This window comes from Heterocephalus glaber, unplaced genomic scaffold (genome assembly GCF_053883595.1).
Source record: "Heterocephalus glaber isolate CG9 unplaced genomic scaffold, H.glaber_assembly_v1.0 deba00000122, whole genome shotgun sequence".
NCBI lineage: Eukaryota > Metazoa > Chordata > Mammalia > Rodentia > Bathyergidae > Heterocephalus > Heterocephalus glaber.
Window position 1 is genome coordinate 17,571,946 of NW_028258138.1, and position 27,336 is coordinate 17,599,281.

The 27,336-nt window shown below is 37.3% G+C and overlaps 1 protein-coding gene across 12 annotated transcripts in view; it reads left to right on the top strand.

Annotated features, from left to right (window-relative positions):
- Positions 1–27,336, top strand: part of App (amyloid beta precursor protein) — a 255,064-nt gene that overhangs the window by 137,226 nt on the left and 90,502 nt on the right. For 4 of the 12 annotated variants that reach the window (XM_087213534.1, XM_004842228.4, XM_021256129.2 and 1 more), the window contains 2 exons: positions 18,425–18,592; positions 20,807–20,863. The exons of 4 other annotated variants lie outside the window; for them this stretch is intronic. In XM_087213534.1, coding sequence (XP_087069660.1) covers positions 18,425–18,592; positions 20,807–20,863 — 225 coding nt within the window. The remainder of the gene's footprint in view (positions 1–18,424; positions 18,593–20,806; positions 20,864–27,336) is intronic. 4 more of the 12 variants (XM_004842231.4, XM_087213537.1, XM_021256130.2 and 1 more) reach the window with 1 other exon arrangement.

Here is a 27,336-nt window from a genome sequence, read left to right on the forward strand (position 1 = left end):
AAATTGAACAGAGTTAGCTCAAAATCCGGTGAAAGTATTATGCTTTCTTTAAAAAAGAACGTGTAGTTGTAGATGTATTGTTTGACTTTATTACTCCATACTTAATGATAGTTTCTAATTTACTTTAGCACATAAAGAGTGTGGAAGTAAATGCATATTTCATTTGAACCAGTGTTCTTCTAATGCCCAAGGCATCCTTTTTTAGAGTATTTTTCAAATGCCTTTTGGGGCCAATAGTGACAGATCAAGTCAAAGGAACTCATTAGCTCTGATTTCCTCACTGAGAAAGATTTTTTCAGGGCTTCTTGAAACTCAACGTGTTTGACTGCAAATTGCAGTAGCTAGTATTCTGCCATGAGACGGAAGTTCTTAGATCTCCATCAAGACAGTTGTTTGTATAATAATTAAAGTTTATTTGCTCAATATATATACTAGTTTTTAGAACTCATCTTTGGTACAAAAAGCTATTTTTCCAGGCTGAGCAGAACATATGATGAACAAACACAAGACAGTAGACCCTCATGGGTGTTATGATCTAGTAGGAAATCAAAGCCAGAGAAATACAGAGTCATCTGTTTTACTTAAAATATGAAAAAGAGTAAGAAAACTATCAGAATGTTTAAAGAAAGTTCCATATAGGAGTTGACATTTGAACTAGAACTAGAAGGCAGGCTGGTGGTGTGTTAGTGGTGGATTTTGTTGTAAAGTATATTAAGAAATACCAAAACAAATGAGGTGCTATGGCAAGGTGTATGGCATATTCAGGAGACAACATTGGTTTAATTAAACCAGAGCAAGAATTTGAGGAAATTAGGTTGGGACCAAAGTGGGGAGGCCATCAATACCAGACTGGCACGTTTAGACATTAACTGAGAGTGACCCATACACCAAGTATTAGTTCAGGATCTACTATGTGCTACAGATTTTTCTAGTAGGCAGTGAAGAAATCTTGATTTAATGTTACTATTGTTGAGGTGGCAGATGAACAAGGTAAACATAATGAGAGGCCACATAAACTTAGGCCTATATTCTAGACCAAGAAAGAGTTCCCTTGAAATGATATGGTCTTGTTATCTTCTGAATTAGTCAATTTTGTTTTTCAGTTTTACATGTAGCATTGTAGATTTTAAAGTAGAGAACACAGACAAAAACAGTTAGTGGAATTTTTTTTAAAACTAGAAGTTTTTGAAAACTAACCTTAAAAGATAAACCATAATGTTGATGGCAGGATGAGTGACAAAAATGACCTTTGAAAAGCAAATATCTGCTTACTTAAAGGCACCAATTGTTTTTTTTTTAATTAATTTTATTGGTACATTTTAGGTATACAATATAATGACATTCATGATTGGAAATTTGCACCTTTACATAGTCTCTCTTAGTTCTTATTTTTTCCCCCTTCCCCTGTCCTCCCTTCAACCCCTTCATCCCTCCATACTTACAAAGACTTTGTTTCCATTTTTCCATTTTCTCATATTAATTCCATCCCCTTCTTTCCTTTCCCCTACCCCACCCACTTCCCCTTCTCGTTTGCCCCTTTTCTTCCTATTTCACATTATCTATTATACCTTTTAGTCCTTATTTACACTTTCAGTTTCTCTCACAAGAGAAACCGGTATTTACTCGTCTGTCCTACTTATTCCACTTAAGAGTATCGCCTCAATGTGCATCCATTTCGCTATAAATGTCTCTAATTTCTCATTTTTTGTGGCTGAGTCGTACTCCATTTTATATTAAAAAATTTTCTTTATCCAGTAAGGAGGCACCAACTGTTAACGTCAGAAAAAGAACCTTTTACAAAAATTTAACCATTTTATCCAAGACTCCTAAAGTGGGCAAAACCTGTAACTGAAGCAAGTATTTCTGAGCAAGAAGGCCTGAAAGGAACATGCTATGGTGTATTGTGTCCATGCAGGGTAGGTCTGGTCTGGTCTTCTTTGGTCTGGTCTGGTCTGGTTTGGGTGTGTATTCCTAGCTAATAACCATATAGAAGTGTTAGATGGTAACATTAGAGAGGTAGAACTTTCCCTCCACTGTGTTAGTGTAGAAAGTGAACTGTGGTTTTTCCCTATTGGAAAGCAAATTCAGTGCCATATGTGATTGCTTACTTTGTAAAATGCATATTACAAGTAGCCTTATTGTGGGCTAAAAATAAACATTCAAAGTGACTTGCAAAGAAAAGATGGTGAGGGAGGCTTCAGTCTCATTTTTGTTGTTAATGTTTCAGTCCCCAAAGGAAAATGTGATTGACAATCATACTTAATAAGAAAATTGTTTTAACATCACTAATATATTGCTCCTAACACCAGTCCCTACCATGCTTTGTTAAAATCGCAATACTTTTGTACCACATTAACATTCTTTAAAAAGATAGAAGAAAGAAGACATTTCAGCATGGTCATAAAATTTTCAACTATATTGTGTTAGAATCAGTGATACTAAAGTAAGGTATGTCTGTCTGTTCCGTGTTGCCGATTTTAGAGGAAAAGGGTGTCGTTTGAAAGTAACACATCACTGCAAAATCCATTTAGTTTTGGGGGTTATTGCGTCTTTGGTAATTAAGGAAAAGTTGGAATAAACCATTTAGGAATTTGAGTAAAACAGTGGTATATTTAGGACTTGTTCATAGTTCCGTGTTTTGAGAATAGTCACACTTCCTAAACACAAAACGTTTAGGTGAGTTCTGAATGAGCCCTAAATTTTCAACTCTGATTCTCTGTGGTGTTGTAACAAATGACATAATGTTTGATTTAATCTAGCCAATTTTACATGTCCAGAGAAACTATTTTTACCTTATGTTCATTCTTTCAGGAAACATTGTTTGTGCTCCTGCGATAATTAGCCTGTGGAGCATTACACTAATTTTGTCATAAAGGTGCATAAAGATGGGTATGTCAAACCCATGTTTATTCTTTAGAATAGGCTGTTGATGGATTATTAATTTTAATTTTATGAGGGTGGTTTTTTGGTACCAAAGATCAAACTCAGGACCCTGTGCTTGCGAGGCAGGTGTGGCACCACTGAGCTAAATCCCCAGCCCGAGTTCTATTATGTTAAACAATGAGTGCTTAACAGGAAAAAAAATCACAAAAATAAAGCATTAAATTTTAATATTTATTGACTGTTCAAAAAAAAAATCAAAATTTTCAATATGACTTTTTTGGTGTACAAAGTCTAAAAAAGAACAACACAAATAAATTCTTATATGAACTACAATGAAAGTACCAATAGCACTTTACAAAATAATAATCTTTACTTCAATTATCACACCTAATGTAGTCTGCACACACAACAACAGCATGTTCCATACACACCTATCGCTTACACTGACAGCGCATGTGTTCTGCTTTCCTGTCAGTTTTGTGGGACATACTTGACATCTCACTGCTCTTGTTGTTTTGTCAGGAGTTTGTTTTTTTTTTTGGTACCGGGGATCGAACTCGGGATCTTGTGCTTGCACGGCAGGCGCCAGAACCACTGAACTAATTCCCCGGCCATGTCAGGAGTTTTTTATAATATTATACAGGGTGTAGTTAACAGAAACATAGAATATCAATAAAATAAGGGAATAAATTCTTAATATGTATTATACATTTGGAATGGACATCAACATTTTCACATCAGCTGTGTACTTGCTTACAAAACCTAAAAGATAAATTCCTATATGAACTACAATGAAAATACCAATAGAATTCTACAACAAAAATAAGCTTTCCTTCAACTGTCACACCCAAGCCAGTCTTCACACGTGACAACTGCATGTTCCATTCACACATCTAGCTTACACTGAGAGCACATATGCTTAGCTTTCCTTTCCTGTGTGGCAGACCATTCTTGTCAGCTCTCGTATTCCTGTTTTGTCAGAAGCTTCCTAGTACATTGTACAATGTGTACAATAAGATACCAATAAAATAAAATATCAAAATGTAATGAGTGTTTAGAATAGACATCAGCATTTTCATATCAGATATTGACTTGCTTGCATATCCTAAGAGATAACAGCAATAAAAACCTATGTGAACTACAGTGTAAACAGAAACAAAAGTCTACTACAGAAATAATCTTTGCTTCAACTGTCACACCCAAGTCAGTCTTCACACATGACAACTGCATGTTCCATATACAAGTATCGCTTTCATTGATAACATGCATATTTTGTTTTCCTGTCCTTTCCTATAGGGCACAGTTGACATCTTTTTGGTTTTTCTGTTATTGTAGTAGGTCTTTGTGGTGCTGCACTGGCATGTTCACCTGTCAGGTCACCACTGTGCTCTATAATTTTTTTGCATGGTTTCCTGGACCCATACATTTTGTTTTCCCTCTGCTGTAAATGATCTCTAATGATTCCCAGTCCCAATCCTCTAAGAAAATTTCTCCATGATATTTTGCACTTGTTATTTTCTTTGTAAACTACAAACTATTTATGCCACACATGTTTTAGATTGAATAAAAACAGCTATTGGCCAATGATTTATGTTTTGAATGACATCATAGTTGCCACATAACTCACGAATAACATCTACTCCACCTTTTGTTGTAGAAAGTTACCATCTCAGGCCTCTGTTTTGTTGAGGTTTTCCTATTAATATTTCCATCATGGTGCAATGTTGAAATCAGCAGTACCAGTTTGTTTTTCTTTGCCATATGCAAGGCCTATATAAATCTGAAATCCAAAGATTGTACTATACAATTCTGTTTGGAAATTGCAACATTTCATTTGGAATTTTTGCTTTGTTCCTGTGTACAGTTCCTGTGCTGGTCAATTTGTGCTCTGTTAGCAAATTTATCAATTGGAAACTGGTAAACTAGTTGTTGACTATCACATTCTGATTAGTTTGGGTGGTGGGAGCCAACAAATTTATTCACAGGATCATTCGATGTATTATTATATGAATAAGGACCTGATGGCTGAGTTGCAGGATAAATGTCTCAATTGAAAGCCAGTGAACTGGTTTGGGCTACTTCTACCAGAAAAATCAAAAGAAAACTTTTTTAAAACAAATCCTGGAGGGGTGTGGGTCTGTTGGACCCTCTGTGATGCTTGGGTAAACATATGCAAGGCCAGTTAAGAGTATAATGTGGGTAAAAATCCCATTTTGTCACTTTTAGACATGTGCACACACCTTTCTGTTTGTCATACCAAGTGAGTAAACACATAGATTGCTTCCTGTATCCCTCAGGGAAAGGTACTGAGATCCCCAGCTGGCTACTATTATGCTAAAGTACAAATTTACAGTAGAAAAGTAAGGGATGGATCCACTGGGCCCAGTGTCATATACAGCATGTTAGATACTTTGCTACTATAGAAAGATAGAAGCTGAGCCAGTCCCAGCACCCAGAAGGAAGCTCCCCCGCTGCCATCCCATGCACCTAGGGCAGAGAAGGTGAGCCGGTCCCAGCACCTGGAAGGAAGCTCCCCCGCTGCCATCCCACGTTCCTAGGGCACAGAAGCTGAACCGATCCCAGCACCCAGAAGGAAGCTCCCCCGCCGCCATCCCAGGCTCCTAGGGCAGGGAAGCTGACCCAGTCCTACCTCCTGGAAGGAAGCTCCCCTGCTGCCATCCTACGTTCCTAGGGCAGAGAAGCTGAGCTGGTCCCAGCACCTGGAAGGAAGCTCCCTTGCCGCCATCCCAAGCTCCCAGGGAAGAGAAGGTGAGGCAGGCGGGCACCAGAAACACCCCCCCACACACACACGTGGAAATGAGAAGACATGTAAACAAGCCTCAAAAACAGACTTCTGGATCACCTACAGCAACCCCAAAGGGAAACGAGATGGAACACTCTGATACTCAACCACCTGGACCCTCTGAACTGGCAACAAAAGAGGATGTGGGAAAAATGAAATCAGAAATAATTACTCAGATAACAGCAAAGATTTTGCTCATGGTGCAAGACATGATTAATAAATCTAGAGAGGACACAGATAAAAAAATAGAGGATCTGAGGAACATGATGGAATCCCAACATAGGAAACAAATGGAATCCATAAAACAGATGCAAACAGATTTCCAAGAGATTAAAAACTCCATCGAAAATCTATGCAGCAGAATGAACCGATGTGAGGATAGAATTTCACATATAGAAAATAAGATTGCAATTAGTGAGGAGGAAAAGAAAAATTGCTTTAAAATTGTAAAGGAACACGAGAAATCAATCCAGCAGCTGCTAGACAATGCAAAGAAGAATAACATAAGACTGATTGGAGTCAATGAAGAAAGAGGAGAGAGTGCAGATGACATAAAAAAACTGTTCACAGAAGTGATGGCAGAAAACTTCCCAAGGAGGGGAAAAGAACTTGACATACAGATAAGTGAGGCATATAGGACTCCAGCTAGCCTTAATCAAAAAAAATCTACACATAGGCATATAATAGTTAGGATTCCAGAAATCCAACAGAAGAATAAAATTCTACAAGCAGTGAGAGAAAAAAAACAAATCACACACAAAGGAAAGCGCATCAGAATCACAGCAGACTTCTTAATGCAAACCCTCAAGGCAAGAAGAGCTTGGAGTGATGTATTTCAAGCCCTAAAGGAAAACAGCCTCCAACTCAGATTGATGTACCCTGCGAAACTATCTTTCAAAATGGATGGAGAAATAAGATACTTTCATGATAAAGAGGACCTCAGGAACTTCATGAATATCAAACCGGCCCTCCAAAAAATTTTAGACAATACCCTGGGAAAAGACAATGAGGATTCCAACCCCAGGAAACCCAGCAGAATGAATCCATTGGGCATGACAAATTAAATGCAAAGGGGGAGAATCCAACAAAAAGAAAAAGTCATGACAAGGCTTTTAAAACTTTTAACTTCATCTCCCTAATGAGTGTATGATTCAATCTTATTATTATACTGATTAGTATTTTTCTGATTCTAGAGTTGCACACCTTTCCTTGTGCTGTACTGGCTATTTATCATCTTATGTTTACTTTTTAATTGGGTTGTCTATTAATGAGCTCTAAGAATTCTTTATACATTCTGCTCATAGGTTATATGCATTGTAAATATGGTCTGTTTAAGGACTACTTTTCATTTTAATGATGGCATTTAAAGTTCTAAATTTTGATGGAATCTCATTTATCAATTGTTTTCTTTTATACACCATGCCTTTTGTATCCTAGGTAGTTCTTGCCTACCCTGAATTCATAATCATTTTGCCTTATAATTTCTTCTTAAAGTTTTATACTTTTAGGCTTTCATATTTAGGTTCATAGATCCCTTCAAGTTATTTTCATGTATGGAAATAACGGGTTGAGATAATTCTTTTATATACGGATACCAGGTGTTCTAGTGCCGTTTGCTGAAAACACTGTCTCTTCTTCGGCTCTTGAATTGAGTTTATATTCTATAAAATGCTAATATTGAATGATCTTTCAAAACTCAGTGGACCATATATGTGTGATTCTATTTCTAGATTCTCTGTTTTATTCAAATGATTTATATGTCTTTCCTCACACCAACACTGCCTTGATTACTGTAGCTTTAGAAGAAGTCTTAAAATTAGGTACTATAGGTCTTCCAACACTGTTTTTGTTTTTTGTTTCTTTGTTTTTTTAACTTTTCTAGGTCCTTTGTACTCCTACATAACTTTTAAATTTCAGTATCCAGTTCTTCATTTATAGCAAGTATACACAGACCTGAATTTTTATATATACCTTGTGTTTTCTAATCCTGCTAAATTCAAATACAAGTTCTAGGGGCTCCTAGAGATTTCTTAGTATTTTCTCTGTAAAGGATCATTTCATCTACATATAAAGATTTTGCTTCTACCTTGCCAGTCCTATCCTAATTGTGTCATTTTATTGCCAGACTATTTTGGTTGGGCCTAGGTTTCAAAGTTTAATGGACAGATAAAGAGTAAGCATATCTGCCCTTGTTCCCCACCTTAAGGAGAAAGCATTGTATCTTCTCCATTCATATAAGGCATTCTCACTGGAAGTATGGAGTACATGTCTTTAATCTGTTGAGAAGGTTCTGTTCTACTTCTAGTCTCCTGATAGCTTTTACCATGAACAGCTGTAGAATTTAGTCTAATATTTTTTCTCCAACTAGTGACAGGATCGTATGGCTTTTTCTTTTCCTCTGTTAAAATGATGACTTTTGGGGGTGGATCTTTCAATTCTGAACCAATACTGCCATCCCTATAACAAAACCACTTTCTATATCCTGCCAGATCTGACTTCTAGTTGTTTTGTTAAACAAATTTCTATCTATGTTCATACTTTTTTCTTCTATTATCTTTATCCAGTTTTAGGATTAGCATAATGTTGAGTTCCTAAAATGAGGAGAGAAGTGTTCCTTCTTCTTTCTGCTTTAATTGTTTGATATAATTTATCAGCTAAAATGTTTATGAGCCTGCTGTTGTCATATAGGTAGGTTTTCAAGCTAGGAATATACTTTCTTTAATAGGTGCTATTCAAATTTTATCTTTCCTCTAGAGTTAGTTTCATTAATTTGTCTTCCAAGGTACTTCTTAGAAGTTGTCAAATTTATTTCAAAAAAGATTTTTGTAATATGCTTTCTATATCCTTTTAAATTCTGTAAAGTGTGTGGTAATGTCTCCTAGATCTTGATATTGTAATTTGAAAAATGTATAATTGGTATTGTGTAGCAGGAAGAAAAGGTCTAAAGGAGCAGGGGAAGTGGGAGGGGTAGGGGAAAGGAAAAAAGGGAAAGGGAAAAATATGAGAAGAGGAAAAAAATGGAAACAAAGTCTTTGCAAATAGGGAAGGGTGGTGGGGTGAAGGGAAGGCAAGGGAAGGGGAAAAAAAATAAGAACCAAGAGACTCATGTAATGGTACAAGGTCCCAATGATGAATGTAACTGGATTTTATACCTAAAATGTACCAATAAAGTTAATGGGGGAAAAAAAAAAAAGATAGTGGGGGCAGAGTAGACATGGTTTCACCTGCTGGGATCTTGTAGCAGGCCCACGCTGGAACTCTTTATTGCAGATATATTTTCAGACCCACCATTCCCCTTGCTCTCTAAAACAGGCATCTGTCTTTTTTTTTTGGTATCCGGGATTGAACTCAGGACCTTGAGCTTGCGAGGCAGGCTCAGTGCCACTGGGCTAAATCCCTGACTCTAGGATCTTTTAACCCTTGTAATTTTGCTATTTGGAGGAAACATTGCACCATCACCACCACCCAAGTTATAGCCAAACCAACTAAGGTCTAGAGAAAGTAAAAAAAATTGTGCAGTGAAATAACTTGATCAGTGATGAACCAGGCTTTGGAACATAATGGGCCCGTGTGTTTCTGCTATATTAATGCCTAAATTACACTTTCATTTTTCTTTTCTTTATAAATGCACACTATTCATTTAACTTGTGTTCTTTTGTATGTGCTTATTTCTTTGCTGTTGTCATGTATTTCTCTTACATTTTTCCACATTGATCATTTTCAGAATTTTAGAATTTTTATTGAAATTGTAGGATTAGAGGTCAGTAAATAATAATCAGAAATCAGAAAATTATGGCCCATGGACCAAAAGGAACATGTTTTTCCAATTTCTAAACAAAAGATTTTATTGGAAAACTCCCAGCCAGATTACTTCCATATTGTCTATGGCTGTATTCATGCAGTAGAAGCAGAGTTGAGTCATTTCAAGAGAGATCATTGTAGCCTGCAGAACCGAAAGTGTACATTCTCTGGCTTCTGCACAAGATGTTTGCTAACCCTTGCTTTTGTCCATAGGCATACTATAGAGGTCTTTACATTGCAGGTACTACCACATTGGGATTTTTCCCCCCAGGTAGTTCTTTTTTGCTTGTTTTCTGCTTTTCCTTTTGGTTCTTTATGGCTAGGGGCAGACAAGTATCCTAAGAGCTTGTCCAATGCTTAAGAGAGAATTGTTAAGTAACACATTTTTCATGTATACAGTGTAAATGACAATGTTACCTTGACTGTTCATTGTGAGAATGACTTTAGAAAAATCTATGTTAAGAGCATTTACAGTAATATCCAATAAGTGGTTTATTTTACAAGCGCAGACTGCCCAGATTTGATTCTCGGTTCTACAGCCTACTAAGTGCACTTTTGTACAATTTAAATAATGTTTAATATTCACTGCTTCCCTCTGTAAATGGGGATTAGTAATATCCACCCAATATTAACTATGTGGTGAGAATAAATTAATCCATGGAAACATTTAGCACAGTTCCTGTTAGACAGTAAGTGCTCAATTAACTATAGCTGCAGTATTATAATCATCATTGCAGTACACGAATGTATTCTGAACATTAGAGAACTAATGTTGAATACTAGTTAGTAATGTTAAAGGTAAGCCAACAATTGCCTTTTCTTTTTGGTATCGGTAATCAAATTCAGGGCCTTGTGCTTGCCAGGCAGGCGCTCTACCACTGAGCTATATCCCCAGCCCTAATAATTTCCTTGTTTAATTACAAAAAAGTATAAACGTGAGGTGTCCGTTATCTATTGGTAGAGCTAATTTTTATGGACAGCATTATGTTATGATGAAATTATGTTATGTTTTGATGAAAGTATCTTCAACGTGGTTTCTTTCTTAAAACTTTTTGTAAATATATAGTGTATTAAAATATCTGCAGTTAAATCTTTATGTTCAGCTAAAAACTGAATAATATAGTTTTAAATGCTATTACCCTTCAAGATAGAGTTTTATTTCTTGCAGGTATTTTAAAGCTTGTAGAAATTCTTCTACTAAGTGGACAGAGAGAGACCCTAATAGGTAACTCAAACTATTGCATATGATGGTGAAGCTAGAAAGTTTGATCCAAGTGTTTCTTGTCTTGGGTTTGGTGACTGACCTTGTAGGATTAAATTACTGTTCTCCTCCTCTGGTCACCATAATCTGCGAGAAGCATCATTTGGTTTGCTGTCACACATACCCCCATCACAGGTCAGGCCCTTCTAGGTAAAGAGCATTGCATTGGGTGATAGGAAGTAGGGAGCCAGCTCATGTTGTTTCCAGCTGTCCCTGCACCATTCTTGAGACAAAGGAGTCTGCAGCTGAGAAGGAACTTTGGCAGCATGGAAGGGGAAAGTGCTTAGCCTGGGGACAGGAATTTTCCCTGAGGCATCTCAGAGAAATTGGCATTTGAATGATTATCAAGGAAGAAAAAGTGTACTAGGTGATGAGCATCAAATACAGTGAATCCAATAAGCATTATAAATCAGAGTCCCTTGCGTTGATCTCAGGAGTAAAAGAAACAAAGCTTAGCTTAATTCTCGTCTCCATTGCTACCTGTTTGCAATGGACAAGACGCAAGCTATTCTGTAATTTACTAATGAGATTCTTGCATATCATTTCATATTTAACTTTCACAAAGCATGGGGTGAACTGTGAGCTGTGAACATGAAAATGAACTCACATAGTTGTGTTGCAGGCTTCGGTAGTGATTTGCTGCCCAAAAAAAGGATATAAAGCTCCAAGGAGTATTTGGGAACAGGGCAAAGGATAATGCTCCTTCTTTGACAGCAAGCCTCAGGCCTGTACCTCCCTGTTTGACTAAGTCAAATAGGATGTACTCATATTCCTGTACCAGGGCATAGCATTCCCTTTAATGTCAAGAGAACTGGTGCCAGCACTGACCATAGAAATGACAGGTGGCAGCCTGTTATTTTGTGCCCTGTGGCAGGGCAGCCATTGATTGTGAGGTGGTTGGTACATAGTTTGTTAAGAGGCAGAGTGAAACACATCGTTTTTCTGTGTAATTTGATGGTCCTAATATAGCAAACTCATGCTGATAATTAGGTTGCCTAAAGCATGAGATTGAAGAGTGGGACCATGTAAAAGAGACACAGTACCACATATAGAGCCTCTTCTCTCTTCTCTCTCTCTCTCTGGTGGTACTGGAATTGAACCCGAGGCCTTTGCACTGAGCACCTGCTTCTGTCTTCGTTGAACCATTTTGCCTTTCTGAAAGTTTATCTCATTTCCAGCTTCCCCTGCCAACATGCCTGACCTTTTATGATTCTCTTAGTAGAAGAACGAAAAGTTAAGGGGGGCAAGAATGAATGGATCTCATATGAAAATAATGTTCAAGAAATTCAGAGACTACATTGTAAAGAAAGTAGCTATAGGCAAGAAGAATTGTTTTGGGTACACTATTTTCTAATGTTAGGACTGTTGGATGGTTATGAGGGTGATGTTATCTCTTTTTTTTCAATTATAGTGTTATTAGGTATCCTTTCTGAAACAGAATATGAAAGTATCATAGACATTGGATGGAAATTTCTTCTTGTTTACACGTGACCATAACTCCTTCAAGTTTCATGGCATAAGCAGAGAGAGTGCTTGCTGGGGAGTTCTCGTGATTCTCTCCCTTCCGGAAATTCACTAACATTTGTTATCCAGGATTTCTGAGGTACTGGTGACTACCGCATAGCAGAGTTGGTAGGCAAAATGACAAAATTTAACAACAATCCTTCTGGTGTTGACTTGGGCTGTGGCAGAGTTTCTGAACCTTTACACTACTGATGTTTGCGGCTGAGTAATTCTTTGTTTTGAAGGACTTTCTGTGCCTTGTAGGATGTTTAGCAGCATCCTTGGCCTTTATTCACAAGATGCCATAGTACCTTACTGTTCTGACAACCCAGAATGTGCTCTGGGAGGGAATGGGAATGGAATCTCTCTTACTACGAAGAGAGGTGGTGTTGAGATCTATAGTGATGTCTAGCTTTAAATACATGAACAGAGAAATACCCCTACTGTACTCCAGCTCATCTTAATGTCAGCAGTAACTCCTACCTCAGGGCCCTGCACAAAGTAGATAGCTAAGGAAACTACGTTACTGAGCAAAAATAAATAAAATAAAAAACATGCCAGAGTAAACATGATGAATACATACGCGGTAAGGTAAAAAGTATCAGATGAGATGTATAAAGCAATCTAATTGCTTATGCTTAGAGTCAGAAAACTCCATAAAATGGTAATTTAAAATACAGCATATGTACATTTGCCATGTAGGTAGTGAAATATATAAGAGATTGTCTTTCTAGTTTTGGCTTTTAGTCTTCCCCAGCAGACTGTTATAAAAGAGCAAATGGTGTTTGACATCTATAGTATATCAGGGACACTGCTGTTCTCAGCTTGAACCTGCTAGTTCTTTTCTCCCGAGGATGTGACAAGAGACCAGTTAACATGGAGACTCCCCTTTAAAAGGCCGTAAAACAACAAGTCCATTTTGCAATGCCTCACTCCTATCCAGAAGTATCTTTTGTTTTTTTTCTTGCAAGAACAGAAATGCCATCTAATCTTTTCTTTTCAGAAAGTGACATAAAGAAGTGTTCTAAGCCCAATGTGATTTTTATTTGTTGTCTTAATTATTTTTCTAAATAAAAGAAAAGGTTTGATATTTGTAATATTCTCACATGTTATGGGAATGATATCACTTAAATTTAGATTTTTGAGAAGTTAGGTGCTTTCATTGACAAATATGACTAAGAAAATTATTACTTTGTTATTAGACTTGAGGGAGAATTATTGTAGTTATTTTAATTGTAGCTTCAGACAATACAGAATTTCAGAGTAAAATAAATATGTATGGGTGATCTGTTTAAAAAATTAGGGTTTTCAGATGTGTATTTGAATGTTGAGACTACTCCTTTATATTGTATCTTTCTTTCCTCAAATATATGTGAACTTCTCATTAAAAAGTCAAGTCTTATACAACTTTTACGAATTCTTACCCCCTGGTTCCTTTAGACCATGATTGAATCTTTTATCTGTGATTTTGACCTTATATCTGGTTTTAAATTGTATCACTGATCACGGTGCTTTTCAAATTTGAGTAGCCATTGGAACTCTTGCTTAGCAGAAATTCTAAGTCCAATGGGACCCAAGTGTTTCTGGTCATGGACTCTACTTTGAGGAAGAGCCTCTAGTAGTGTCTGCTGCCCTACATGTTGTGGAGATTTTGGACACTGAGACCATAAGAAAGTCAAAAGAAAACCTTCCTTACCTTTGATGATGTTGTTCTTAGTATATTAGCAATGTCAGCAAGTGCAAGAGAACTCTAAGATGTCTACCCACTGAGATTTTTGTTGTTTTTTGTTTAGATTCAAACCTTCAGACTAAGAATATTGAACAACTCTTCCAATCTCCCTACATGATAATTGGTAATAGTTTCACCTGTGCCCCTATTGGGCCTCATTGGAGGAAACCAACCAATTGGCTTGTCACCGAACATTCCTTTCTAGCTTGTGAAAGCTAATTATCACGGTGTTGAGGAATTTTTTTTAAGTTCTTTGATTTATGTAGTTCTTTGGTATTTATTAGAGTTTTAGTAGTTCACCTAAGTATTTAACTCTGAGGAATGCTGATCCAAATGGTATTGTGGTTGTAATTTCAAATTCCGCTTGTTCATTGCCAGTATAGAGGGAAGCAATTGATTTTTGTATGTATGTTAACCTTGCACGCTGCAACCTTGCTGCTATTGCTTATTTGTTCCAGGAGTTGTCCATTCTTTTAGCTTTTCTACGTAGACAATCATGTCATCTGCAGACAGAGAGCATTCTATTTTTTCCCAATCTGTGTTTAAATTGCCAGTGGTGGGAGTCTTTCTACCGTGAAAATTGGCCAGTGCCATAACTCAAGTGTTTTGTTTTTTATTTTTCTGGGGAAAGCCAGTTTTTACACATATCCCTACTTCTCATTCAATTAAAAAAATCATTTTCCCTTCACTTTCCAACATAGGATGTAATACCGAATTCCTAGTTTCAGACTTGATAGTTCTCTATTGTACCTTAGCCTACACATGGCACTCAGTGAAGAACAAGTTCATTCTTTTTTTGTGTGTGTGCCAGAGATTGAGCTCACAACCCTGCGCTTGTGAGGCAGGCACAGTGCCACTGAGCTAAATCCCTGGCCCTGAACAAGTTTATTCTTATAACAAACAAAAACAAAGACTGAGGAAAGATCACAGAGTTAGCCTTTAGGAGCTCACACTGACAACACCAACACTGGAGTACTGATTAGTCTAAAACTTTACAAGTAAATCTCCTTTAGGTGACATTTTATAAATAACCTTTCAGCATGGAGAGATGTGAGAATTGGGTGAGGTCTAATTAGAATGACAGATTTATTGGGTAGCCTTAGAGAATTAACACATTTTAATAAAAGGGCTAGCCAACTGGAGATGCCTTCTCTTTCTACTAAGTCAGTGGTTTCATTGTCATGCACAGCTGTTTGTTTCATTGGTAGGTATTTCAACCTGTATTTGGAGCTTAAGGGAGTTTTGTCATAAGACTTCAGTTCAAGCGTACTTGCCTAATTTTACATGACTCTGTTTAGTAAAATATGATTCCTAGATAATAAATATTTGATTATTTACTGCCCCTAATCATGTTTTTTGATGACTGCCTGCTAATATGAGCAAGCACATGACAAATGCACTTTGAAAAAGTATGCTGATTATACTAAAACAGAATTATCTAAAATAATCTAAAATTATCAGGGAAAACAATTCTATAAAAATAATCAGTTTTCTAGTGTGTTGATTGTTAATATTTTTCATCAGTAATAATCAAACACAAATTTGTACACTTAAGCTTTAACAGAATTCAAGTTTAGTTCTGATAATTAGGTCCATAAAGCTTTACCACATAGCAATGTTTAGAACTGCATCAGTAACTTACAATGACAAAAGTAAAGTTGTTTTAAACTACATTGAGGTCAGCCCTTTTCATTATTAATGGATTGAGTGACTAAACAATAATCAAATTTATTTGAAGTATTGACATTAAATATAGTTAGTAAATTTCAATACTTAGGTCTTGTTTTTATTTTATTTTTGTTAAATTAAGCAAGTGATATATTACAAATGCAAACTGTTTGTCTTTTTACATTTGCTCTTTCTACTGTACAATTAGTGAAGAAGCACAGATAAGGAATTTTTGAGCAGAAGAAAGATGATATCTTTGTGCTATGTATGAAGTTTAAGTATACTTGTGAAATATGGAAAAATTATGCTCTATAATTTTTTTATTACCTCAGAATGTTCAGTTCTAGCTCTGTCTGTGAGTCTCTCTGGTTTGATCAGAAGCCCCTGAACTGGCGACTGTCTTTTAGAGATTGAGAAGGGACACATTTTAGCCCTATTCTTCCAGTTCTAAATGCTTTTTCATACTGATTGGGGCTTATGTGGCCTGATTTCTTCAAATAAGCTGTAATGCAGAATTTTATAGCTTTTATAGAATTAGGCAGAAGAAAAATAAAAATGAACCTTATAGTTCACTAGTGGTATCAGGACATAATAAGTTTTGCAGTGCCATTCAGGTTGGATTCTGGGCTGGAAATTTTGCCTCATCAGAGGCACTCAACTCTTTTTGGTCACATAAGGATAAATACCCATGATGGATTCCCTTCTTCAGTCATTCTTTCATCCTATTATTTAATTTGCACCCACCCAGATTTCTACCACTATTATTTCTCACATGAGAGAATTCATAAAGACAGATTGACTACACCTGCCAAGCTTTGATGAACACCATGGGGCCATAGCAGTCAAGCATCGGAAGGCACTCAGTTGGTGCTCTAAGAGATAGAGATCAGCATGAATAGTTGAGGCTCAGCGTATTTTGCTGTCAATACTTCTGTGACTTGTGGCTGTGCCTTGGGATGTGGGAATTCTGTGCTTCAGTTGATAGCACCAGCCATACTACCTTGCAATTCCAGTGGCAATTCCAGCCACCATACGGTGGTCTTATAGTCTTATGAGTTAACACAGCCTAAGGAAAAGTTTGATGAGTAGTATCCCGTCTTAGAAACATGAGTGAACATGTGACACAAATATGTACAGATTCATAAGGGAGAGATAGTGAAGGAGGGAAAAGGTGTTCTCTACACCTGAGAGAGAAGATCAGATCTGGAGGTGGCGACTGCCACTGTCCGTGGTTGGCAAAGCCCCCAGGTGGGCATGGCTTTTAGCTCCTTGGTCCAGAAACTGCTCTGTCAGTAATTTTGAGGTGATAAGATACATAACTAACTTACTCTTTATAAATAAGAATGCAAAGCCTGTGATTTGAGGGGATGAATAAAACTGCAAAGTGGACGCGATCCTTGCATCAACAAGTCAGTTGATTTTCATCCTATGGGAGAGTTCTGTATAGAAAGCCAAGGAGCATGGGCTTTCAAAGCATCTGTACCTAGCGAGATGACCTTGATGCGTGATACTGAGCTTGATCCCCCTGGAGTCAGGTATTTCCACCCAAAAACCATCAAAGAGACCCAGAACATCTCATATGTTTCTGTTGCATGTGATACACTCTCTGTAGAGTTTTTCAGGCTTATCTGGGCCGAGACTGACTCTCTCCCTTCTTTGTCCCATCGTCATGATAACAGCAGCTTCTGGTTTTGCTGTCACTTCATTGCCTCTGTTGAAAAAACAGTGGTGTAAAAAAGTAAAATGTCAGTTCCCTTTACATTGACATTGTGGATCTTTGTCTCTTGTTGATGAGGATCATCAGTGTGTTGAATATTCTTCACTTGAAAGCTCTGGCATCTGAGTAGCTTTTATCTTCTAGAAAGATTGTTTTTCCAATAGTATGTTAGTGAAACCAAGAATAGAAAGCAAGACATGGGTATGTTAAGTTTTGATCTTGATTAGTGTTCTAAGTAGTATTAAAGGGTTTACTATACGAGTCCATCAGGGATTATGGAACTATCTTGGGGAGGATGGCAAGGCATGTTGACAGGTAAGATGTTTTAACATAAAACAATATATGGTATATATTAACAAATTAAGAGTTGGTTGACTACATTTTATTGTTTGGAACATTATTGTTGAGATAAATACGTAAAAAATTATCTTAAATTTGGTTAATATAATTGACTGTAAGTTACTCTTACAGAGAGACAACATGTATGTTTTCACGTATAATCAGTGCTTAAACTAACTCTCTCCAGAACCCGGAAAACATTCAAAATGCGTGTAATTAGTTTTATACTCAAGGCAATCATTTATTAAGGAAAGCAGCCAGATATTTGTGAGAGCTTAAATGTTTGTATCATAACCCAAATAGTCCTTTTACATCAAAGTTGACTTACAGTTTTATAAAAAGAGTTAATTTTTTTGTAGAGGAGAATTGTTTTGATGTTCAGAAACCTTCCATCATTGAAAATTCACCTGAAAGCAGCTAAAAGATCTTTGTACCTCTAGCCAAAATCCTTTTTTTTGTTGTTGTTGTTGTTGTTTTTTGTTTTTTTACTACTGAGCCCTGCACACTCAACCAGATGAGAAGGGCCTGCTTTGTTTCAGAGGTGACTCTGAAGTCCTGGCGAATAATGAACTTCCTCAGGAAACGGTAGATGCTGCTAATCAACCCAGTCCAGGTTACCACTGGGAGGATGAATGCATAAGACAAGTAAACGTGTGTACGTGACCAGCGAGACACTGCCTTTTCATGCTAAATGTGGTTCCCCACATCTCCTCTGATTAGAGGTGTGCTCTGAACAAGCCGAGACGGGGCCATGCCGAGCAATGATCTCCCGCTGGTACTTTGATGTCACTGAAGGGAAGTGCGCCCCGTTCTTTTACGGCGGATGTGGAGGCAACAGGAACAACTTTGACACGGAAGAATACTGCATGGCGGTGTGTGGCAGCGTCAGTAAGTGGACCCCTTCTCCAGCCTGGCCACCTTTCGCCTTTCTCGCCACTGACTCTGCTCTTTGTAACAGATTGATTTTTCTTGGTTCATGGGAATGGGCCTGTTGCTACCACTAACCACATTTCTATCAACTTCTCTAATTGCCCAGAGTCTCCACAGTATGTTCAGTCATGAGCACATCTCTCTGTCTATCTAATTAAGCATGGCCTTGGATGTATTCTTTTCTTAGCTGTGGTAGATTCCTCTTGCAATCTGTAGGGACTTTTGAGTGCTTCTCTTTAAAATGGAGCTGGAGTGGCTGTTTGTCTTCTGAAGCCATTTCTGCAAATGCATACTTACGTGTTGTCTGTGTTTATGCATGTGCACTTTGTGTGTGAATATAGTTTATCTCTGGAAGCCTGGCTGATGAAGCTTCAGTTGCCTTGACAGGGTGTGTTGCTGTGATGAATACTGGTATTTCCTAACATGTCTTTTATTGTGGTGGTATGGGAATGTGATTGAATTGAGCTCATACATCTCAAATGCCAGGGAGCAGAAATGCCCATGTTGCCCTGAGCTCAGCACATGAACAGTGGCAGGGTCAACTTTTCATTTCTTCTGGAAATAGAAGGAGACTCTTAACTTGGAAAACTTGAGTAACGTAAGGCTCGGGCAATAAAATTTTCAAAGCCTTTCTCTTGAACGTTTAGCTTTTCATAATTCTAGGCAATAGATACATGAAGTTAATGATGGCTTAAATCTGCAAGATGAAAATTTTCCTTGAAGAATTAATTCATCCGTATATAACACTTCTTTTTTCAGTAGTCTTCCAAATTAGAACTCCAATAAATAAAAAAAACTTTTATTTTTCTTCATAAATAGGAAGTTTGACCTACTGATGAAGTTATTCCTCCATTTGATAAAGATGGAACTTAACAATTGTGCATTTTTTGAAATAAACTTGTCTCTTTTCTTCATGTATTGCAAGGGTGGCAGCCATCACTTCCAACCTGAGATTTCTTGGAGATCTATAAATTATTTTCCAGGTGGATGATAGGATTAAGCAAAACAATAAAAGGACCTGCACCATTAGGACCTTCCATTGTGAAAGGGCCCAGTATGTAAGTGGGATCTAATGGAAAATTCTTCGGCTCTCCTGCCCTCACCTGCCTGAGGTCACTGCTGGAGTCCTGCCTGGGGACAGGTGTAGGAACTGGTAACCCAAGGATTGGATGACTGCAGCTTCTAGCTCAAAAGACTCCCTGCTTGCATTTCAAACAAAGAAGTTAATTAGGTCAGAGAATTTGGAACACAGCAGATGATTCTGTTGGCTGGCTCCTTTGGAACAAAGGATATTTTGTTCCAGTGATGCTAACTGGTTTAGCTTCGAGGTGAAATTTTTGTCAGATACACTATTATGCATGTAATAAGAAAACTTTAAATTATTAGCAATGAAGAATTTGCCTTAAGAGGTAGAAATTGTCCCCCCAAGTCACCGCATTGTGAGCCTCTCCAGCACCCTTTCCATTTGATGAGTTTGGACGAGGAGCAAGCAGGGGTCACCACAGGTTAGTTAGAGATGCCCAGGCTGACACACACTTTTCTGAGAGATTTGCAAAAGGTGGACACCCCTAAGGGGAATGCATTGTGTAAGGGAAGCAGCAATTACTTCGAATGGGTTACAGAATAACATTTGAAAAAAGCTAAGGTAGGGCTGAGGATGTAGCTCAGCAGTAGCGCACTTTTGCTGGTCTAGCATCCTCTAGGCCCTAAGTTCAATCCCCAGAATCTCAAAAGGCAGGGGAAAAAAAGGAAGGGGCTGAAGGTCCGTTAGATAGGCAGACAGGTGTAATAAAGGCCTCATCAAATCCCTGAATCAGGAGCCAGAAGCTGCCTTATGTGGAGTTAAAGGAATGAAGATACTGTGAGAAAGGAATTGAAGGGAATTGGTAAAGCTTGGCATTAAGGAGGCCGTAAGAAACCCTCTTAATAGATTACTTGGATTTCCAATCAGTGACACATTGTCGTGCATTCTCAGATGTTAACCTCGGCTGAAAATAGATTTTGATGTTTGTTTATGTATTTACTTTTGTTCCCTGTTTATTTTTTGTTTGTCATTTAATGATATTTTTGTTTGTTTTGCTTTGGGCCAGTGGAACCCTTTGAGCGAGTTTCAGCCAGCACTCCCATGTTTCTGTATTTGTTTTTAGTTATGTTCTCTTATTTTCTCCATAGTGTCCCAAAGTCTACTCAAGACTACCGGGGAACCTGTTTCCCAAGATCTTGTTAAACGTATGTTGCTATTCACTTGGGGGAGAGAAAGGGCAGGTGTATTTATTGCATGGCTGGGTTATAACTTCAGCATCACCTTCTTTGCATGGGTTTTTTTTCCAGAGCACTTGTCATTTAATAAAGTGTATGTTCCTATTCCCTTGCTTATAATTTTATCTAATTTTTGCCAGACAACCTCAGGTGTTGGGCTGAGAGCACTGACTAAGCTTTAACTATTTCTGATCAATTTTCTTTTTATTTAGTGTGGTTCAATTAAACATTGTGTATACAATGTTAGTATCATGTTTGATTTAGCACCACTCTGGTTTCCTAAAAGCTGCCAAGATGAGATGATTTAGCAAGAGACTATGTACATTAATAACTTGTTCCCACCCCAATATTTGCTATTTGTGCATTGTAGTAGACAAACTGCTTTGTGTACTTTCATTCTAGTTATGTGTTTTATAAGGCAGTGTGAAGCCTTAGGAGGTCAAAGGTCACTTTTGTTTCAAGACCACCTCCTCCTCCTCTCCTAGAATGCACAATGCTGAATCAGAGGTGCTTCCCTTAGAATTTTGTCATTAGGAATAGGAGGTAGTTTCCTGTAAATAAATGCATCAGCCAACCACTGCAGGTCTTACAATAGCTTGTGTTTCCTGATTATTTCAGTCTAGCTTTGTTAAAAAATATAGTATCCAACACACCAGTACTCATTTTTAATTTTGGATTATATCCAGGAATAAATTTATCCAGCTATAGGTTAGAGCTGATATATACTCTTGATATTTTTATTGCTAGAAGAGACATAATTTTACTTGTATTCCAGGTATTTTATAATTAAAATGAACATTTAAAATTGGCATTTATCAATATTATCTTGGGGGAGAAGTCTCAAAATTGATGAAACCAGGTATTTTTTTAAGACAAATTATAGATGGGGAATTATGTACTTCACAAAAGATTTCATCCTGAACCATACAGTTTTTTAATGATCTCTATAAGACATTCACATTGATTCAAATAATTGGTAAATTTTGAAAGATGTAGTTTTTACTGTCTTGATAAACATAGTTCTTGGTACTGTGAAGAAACATTTTTCTCTTAACAACGCTGAAGGTCTAGTGAGTTCTTCTGAGATAATAGGACTAGGAGACCCTCTAAATACCACACTATTGGCTTGATAATACTTTGATTTCTGTAATGTGTTGCAAATTACCAAGCCTTTGCCTACATCATTTGTTTTTCTTCAGTGCACTTTGTAGATGTTTTCCTCCTTTCCTCTATACATTTGAGAAAATGAGGCTTACAGAGCTTGGTGACTTGTCTGGGGCTGTCAAACACAGGGACCAACCAAAACCTAAATGGCTTGGCTGTGCTCCACACCAGATGTCTAAGCATTTGGTTGTGACATTGTTTTCTAGGCTAAGCAATTATGTTTGAGGTTCAGAAAGTGCATTTCAAGAATACAGAAATTAGTGAATCAGGATGACGAATGTTAACATTTTGTCCTCAATGCTATGAATAGAGATGATATGCAGCAATAAGTTATGTGCATTTCCCCCCTTTAAAAATAATTTTCCCTTGTTTTATTTTGTAGACTTTTAGCATGTAAAAGAATTATATTTTTGAAATGAACATCATCATTTAATACATAAACACATGTATATCTCAACATTTTTATCCATTCTTCCAAACAGATCCTGGAAGTATCTTTTGTAATTTTCCTTTTCTCCACTACTTGGTCTTTCTCTAGAATCCTGACACCCTTCCATTCTAGGAGGATGAAATGATTTTATCAGCTATATTTTTTTGATACCTACAGAGACTATTCAATCATACCAAGTGAAGGGTTTTGCAGTTCTGGTACAAACAGACAAGAGAAAGCGTATAATTTCTAGTTATTTATAGCCTGTACAGCTATGCATCTTATTTATAGCAAAGCTGCACATTTGAATTGAGAAAGTCATGGACGTCTGGAGGTCAAATGCAGATAGCAGACTCCATTCAGAGAAAATGAGCCCCACTGGAAGGTGGGCAAGCCTGCTTGTTGGGCAAATCAGATTTCCACTTTGTTCCTTCACCAACTTAGGCTAATTGGATGCTTCACTGTGCACAGAGGTGATTGATTTTACAGGTTGCTCAGTGTGAGCTGCTTCTAGTAAAATACGTGTGAAGTGAGATCACAGAAGCTCTTCACTTGAGCTGGTATAAGATTATACTTATGGACAAAATGTACAATATGGTCCACATTGTAAATATAATAATTTTCCTGTCAACATTTCTTATTGCTATAATCAGGCACTTCTAGATTTAAAATTTTTTGTCATCAAAACCAATTTTGAAAAGTATTGGAATTTTAGGGACTTTGACTTTTTTTTGTTCTCATAGATAAGAATCTAAACCACAAAAATAAGGAATGGAAACATGAAACAGAACTGTCATTTTACTCATAAATTGATGAGTTTAAATCTTTTTTTTAAAATCTTGTTCATTGGTGACAAAGAATCTTGTGAGATTGAGTCATTTCTGATATTAATTTTACATCAGCCCATTTGAGTTTAGGACAGTGCAAAAGTTTCACTTTAGTCTGTACAATGTATTAGTAAGCAGTAAAATTATATAAAGATGTGTTGATTACTTTATTTTTCAGATATAAGAGTGATCATATTTTTTAGCATTGTCCATTAGATTCCAGCTCAAAAGGTAAATACTCCAACTCCTTCAGGGCCTTAAATCTCACACAGTGGTATCATTCCAGTTCTTAGTCAGCTATTGTTCCATGGACTCTGGAACAGGGTGACCTTCACTTCAGCTGACATGTGACACAAACAACACAGACCAAGGTTTTTCTGGTGGGGCAGGGGAGTGAACTCGAGCCATGCCTCTGTTAGGCCTCCCACTTAGGGTAGCAGCACCCCCAGCCCATGGGTGACATTTTGGTGCAGATGATTCACTGTTACAAGAGTCTGTCCTGCACATGTAGGATGGTTAGCAGTATCCCTAACCCCTCCACACTATGTGCCATTATCCAGCTGCTCACTAAAATTGTGTCCAGTCTTTGCTCAATGTGCAAAGTCACCCATAGCTGAGAATCATTATTCGAGACTAGTATTTTTCCTACTTCTGAGTCAGGCGACATAACTAGGCTGCTATAAACAAGAACGTGTTCAATAAACTGGAGACCGTGTTGAAGTGTAAAGATACCAGCAGCGAATTCTCGACAGATACTTCTGAGACTGAGTTTGTTAGACCAGTATGCTAGCTCTTAGTACTTGTGAGATAAGGTAGATGTAGCTGTGCCTATTCTAACTATAGGGTTAGAGGTTTCATTGGTTTTTTGTTCCTATGTAAGCTACTATGAAAGCAGAGAATAAACCAGCACACCTCTCAGTTGGAAGTAGATAGTCCAGCCATGCACACTATCCCTTCCTCTCTGTTTCATCTTGGTTTTGTAGAATCCCACCCTATACACTGGAGAACAACCATCCTTTCTGCATGGGTTACTTGTACGTTAGGATTATATTTAGGGCTAAGGTGTAGGTCTGGCCCCATGTAGGATTGAGGGAAGGAAAACACTAACTTGTTGGTACATCAAAGTAACCCAGATATAGTGGAATAAACTAGTGTATGCTCATATAACACAAAAAAGAATTGAAATTTATCAAAGCAGGCCAAAACACCACCCCTAGGTTTTAAGTTTGTGGCCTCAGAAGCTCATAATTTGTGCTCCTTTAACCCTAAGGCCTTTGGTCATTGTGTCCCATATCTTTTTTTTTTCTTTTTCCGATACTGGGGATGGAACTTGGAACCTTGTACTTGCAAGGCAGGTGGTAGAACCACTGAGCTAAATCCCCAGCCCAAAGAGTGTTTCCGCCCAGTTCCCAACCAGTGTGTCCCATATCTTAACTGGACCCTGTATAAGTACTTAGGCCATTTAGACTTTGCCTAAAGTAGAACTCTTGTTCTTAATTATACTATACTATTCTTCAGTTATGAAGCAACAAATCTTAGTTCACTTTAGCACATTCTGTAATATCATTGGAATTGAATGTTTTAAACTGCCAAACATTATTAAAAATTATTATTATAAGATGTGGTGGTGTGTTAAATTACATGTCACATCAGTGCCAGTAAAATCTATCAGATTGACAAGTGTGAAAAGCCAAATTTTTGATATCCAGAAATGCTTAGGAAAAAAAAAAGTATTTTTCTTCAAAGTTATGATAGTGAGAAACTCAAAGATGGAAAAGAGTCGAAATGTTTAGGAAATCAGCTTTTATTTATGTTTTTTGAAAAAAGATTATTTACTCTGAATAGCAAAAGGATGCTCATTATATATGTGATCTATTCTTTAGCTATTTGCTAAAGGAGAGGAAGTGGATAATTTTAAAGGGGTGGGCAACCCTTTTCTATCAAAGGCTAGATGGTAAATATTTTAGGCTTTGCAGGACACACAGTCACCTTTGCCATCACAGCATGAAATATCGCAGGCACAGATAATTAGTAAATAAGTAGATATGGCTATGTTCCTCTCTTAAAACATTATTTTTTAAAAAGCATCCAGCAGGCCCAACCCATGTTTAATACACTAGGTATTTTTTTTTTTGGTACCGGGGATTGAACTCGGGTCCTTGCGCTTGCGCAGCAGGCGGTGAAACCACTGAACTAAATCCCTGGCCCAACACTAGGTATTTTTGAATCCAAGATGTATCAGTGCAAGCCAGGTATTTTGAGGGGCACCAGCAAATTAATACAAGGGCCAGGCAGGTAGCTCAGAGGCAAAGCGCCTGCCTGGCAAGCGCAAGGCCCTGAGTTCGATTCCCAGTGACAAAAAAACCCCAAGTACTCTACTTTCAATAACCTGCTAGTTCTGCTGATGAGTCCCAGGTATGTTATAGAATTAAATAATGTAAAGTAAATAATGTAAAGTAAAACACATATGGGTAGGAGGAGATTACTGTGGAATCTGAGGTAGAATAAAATTGGTTTTATCCTTAAGATCCCCTTTGAGGTTATTTTCTTTTTTTTCTTTTCTTTCTTTCTTTTTGAGGTTAGTTTCTAGGAAAATGGGCAACATGGAAAATTATGACTTCTCTCAGCTTATCTACTGAGTGTTGGGCAGTTACATCAGGTCATTTATTTATGATCCAACACTAATGAAATTGAGAATAGCTTCCAACAGATTGGGAAAAAAAACACTGTAAGGTTAAGACATTCTGGATGGCAGTTATTGTTGCTGTTTCTTCATCTATATGTTTTAGGTTCAGACTTGAGATGGCATTGTGCTAAACACAGAATGTAGATACTAATAAAAATAATACTGGCGTTCATTCCTTCATATTCATTTCACATTGGACAGAATTTCCACATCAGTGTGTGTCCATGGACATAAAAAAGAAATGTAGTTTGGCTACAGTAAACACAGCATAGATTACATTTTTATTACCTTCTGTCCACACAATACATCGATATTGTTCTCTGCCAGCAGTGATTGCAGTGGCCATCAAGGGTGATGGAGCAGCTTATCAAGGCAACATGTCTTTGTTATTTTTCCCTTTTAATGTAAGAAAATCTAGTATTTCATTGAAGGATCACAAACTTTTGTCTTTATGCTAAAAAATAGCCCCTCTGTCTCAGACTTGGTAAGAATGATAAATATATAGTTTGGGACGTGTTATATTTAGCTTTTTTGAAATTAGAGAAACGGAAAAGCATTTTTTAAAAATTTTAAGTTGAGGTGGTAGTCTGAAGACTGCCATGTTGAGATTAAATTTTCACAGAAAATTTTGCTTTACGGGTTTATATTTCACCCACATATACATTATCCACATTGTTACTTCATAAATTATAGCCATTTCAAGAGACAGTGCTGCTTGTTCCATATCAAATAGCATTTCCAATGACAAGGCGGTGACATAGAGACTTAATTTACTTTCATCTTCAGTTCCCAGTGGTATAGAAGTAAGTTGGCTTCCACTGACAAAAGGAGACTGAACAAATTTTTTTCTTTGAATTTAACATTCCTGAATCACTGTAGAGATTGAGGAAACAAATGAACACCAAAATTTGGAGCACAATTTTTATAGCATCTTTAATTTTGACTTCCATTCTCATTGTCTTTTGCATGAATGTGAAGTGTAGTCCATCCTCAGTACTAGTGTTTCTATGTCCAGAGATTCAACCAGCCACATATTAAAATATTTTAGAAAATGCATCTGTACCGAACATGTACAGATATTTTCATGTCATTGTTCCCTACTGGCTCTAGCATAGTAACTGTTTATGTAGCATTTACACTGTATTAGGTATTGCACTGTAACTGGAGATGACAGTGTACACATTATTGTGTGTGTATGTATAGGCTATAGGCAGACATTGCACCACAGCACCTGGGGGTTTTACTGGGGGTTGGGGGGAATATACCCAATCCCCTTGGACCTACCAAGAAGTAATTCTACTATGGAGTGATGACAAAATGAGAACCAAGGAAATGG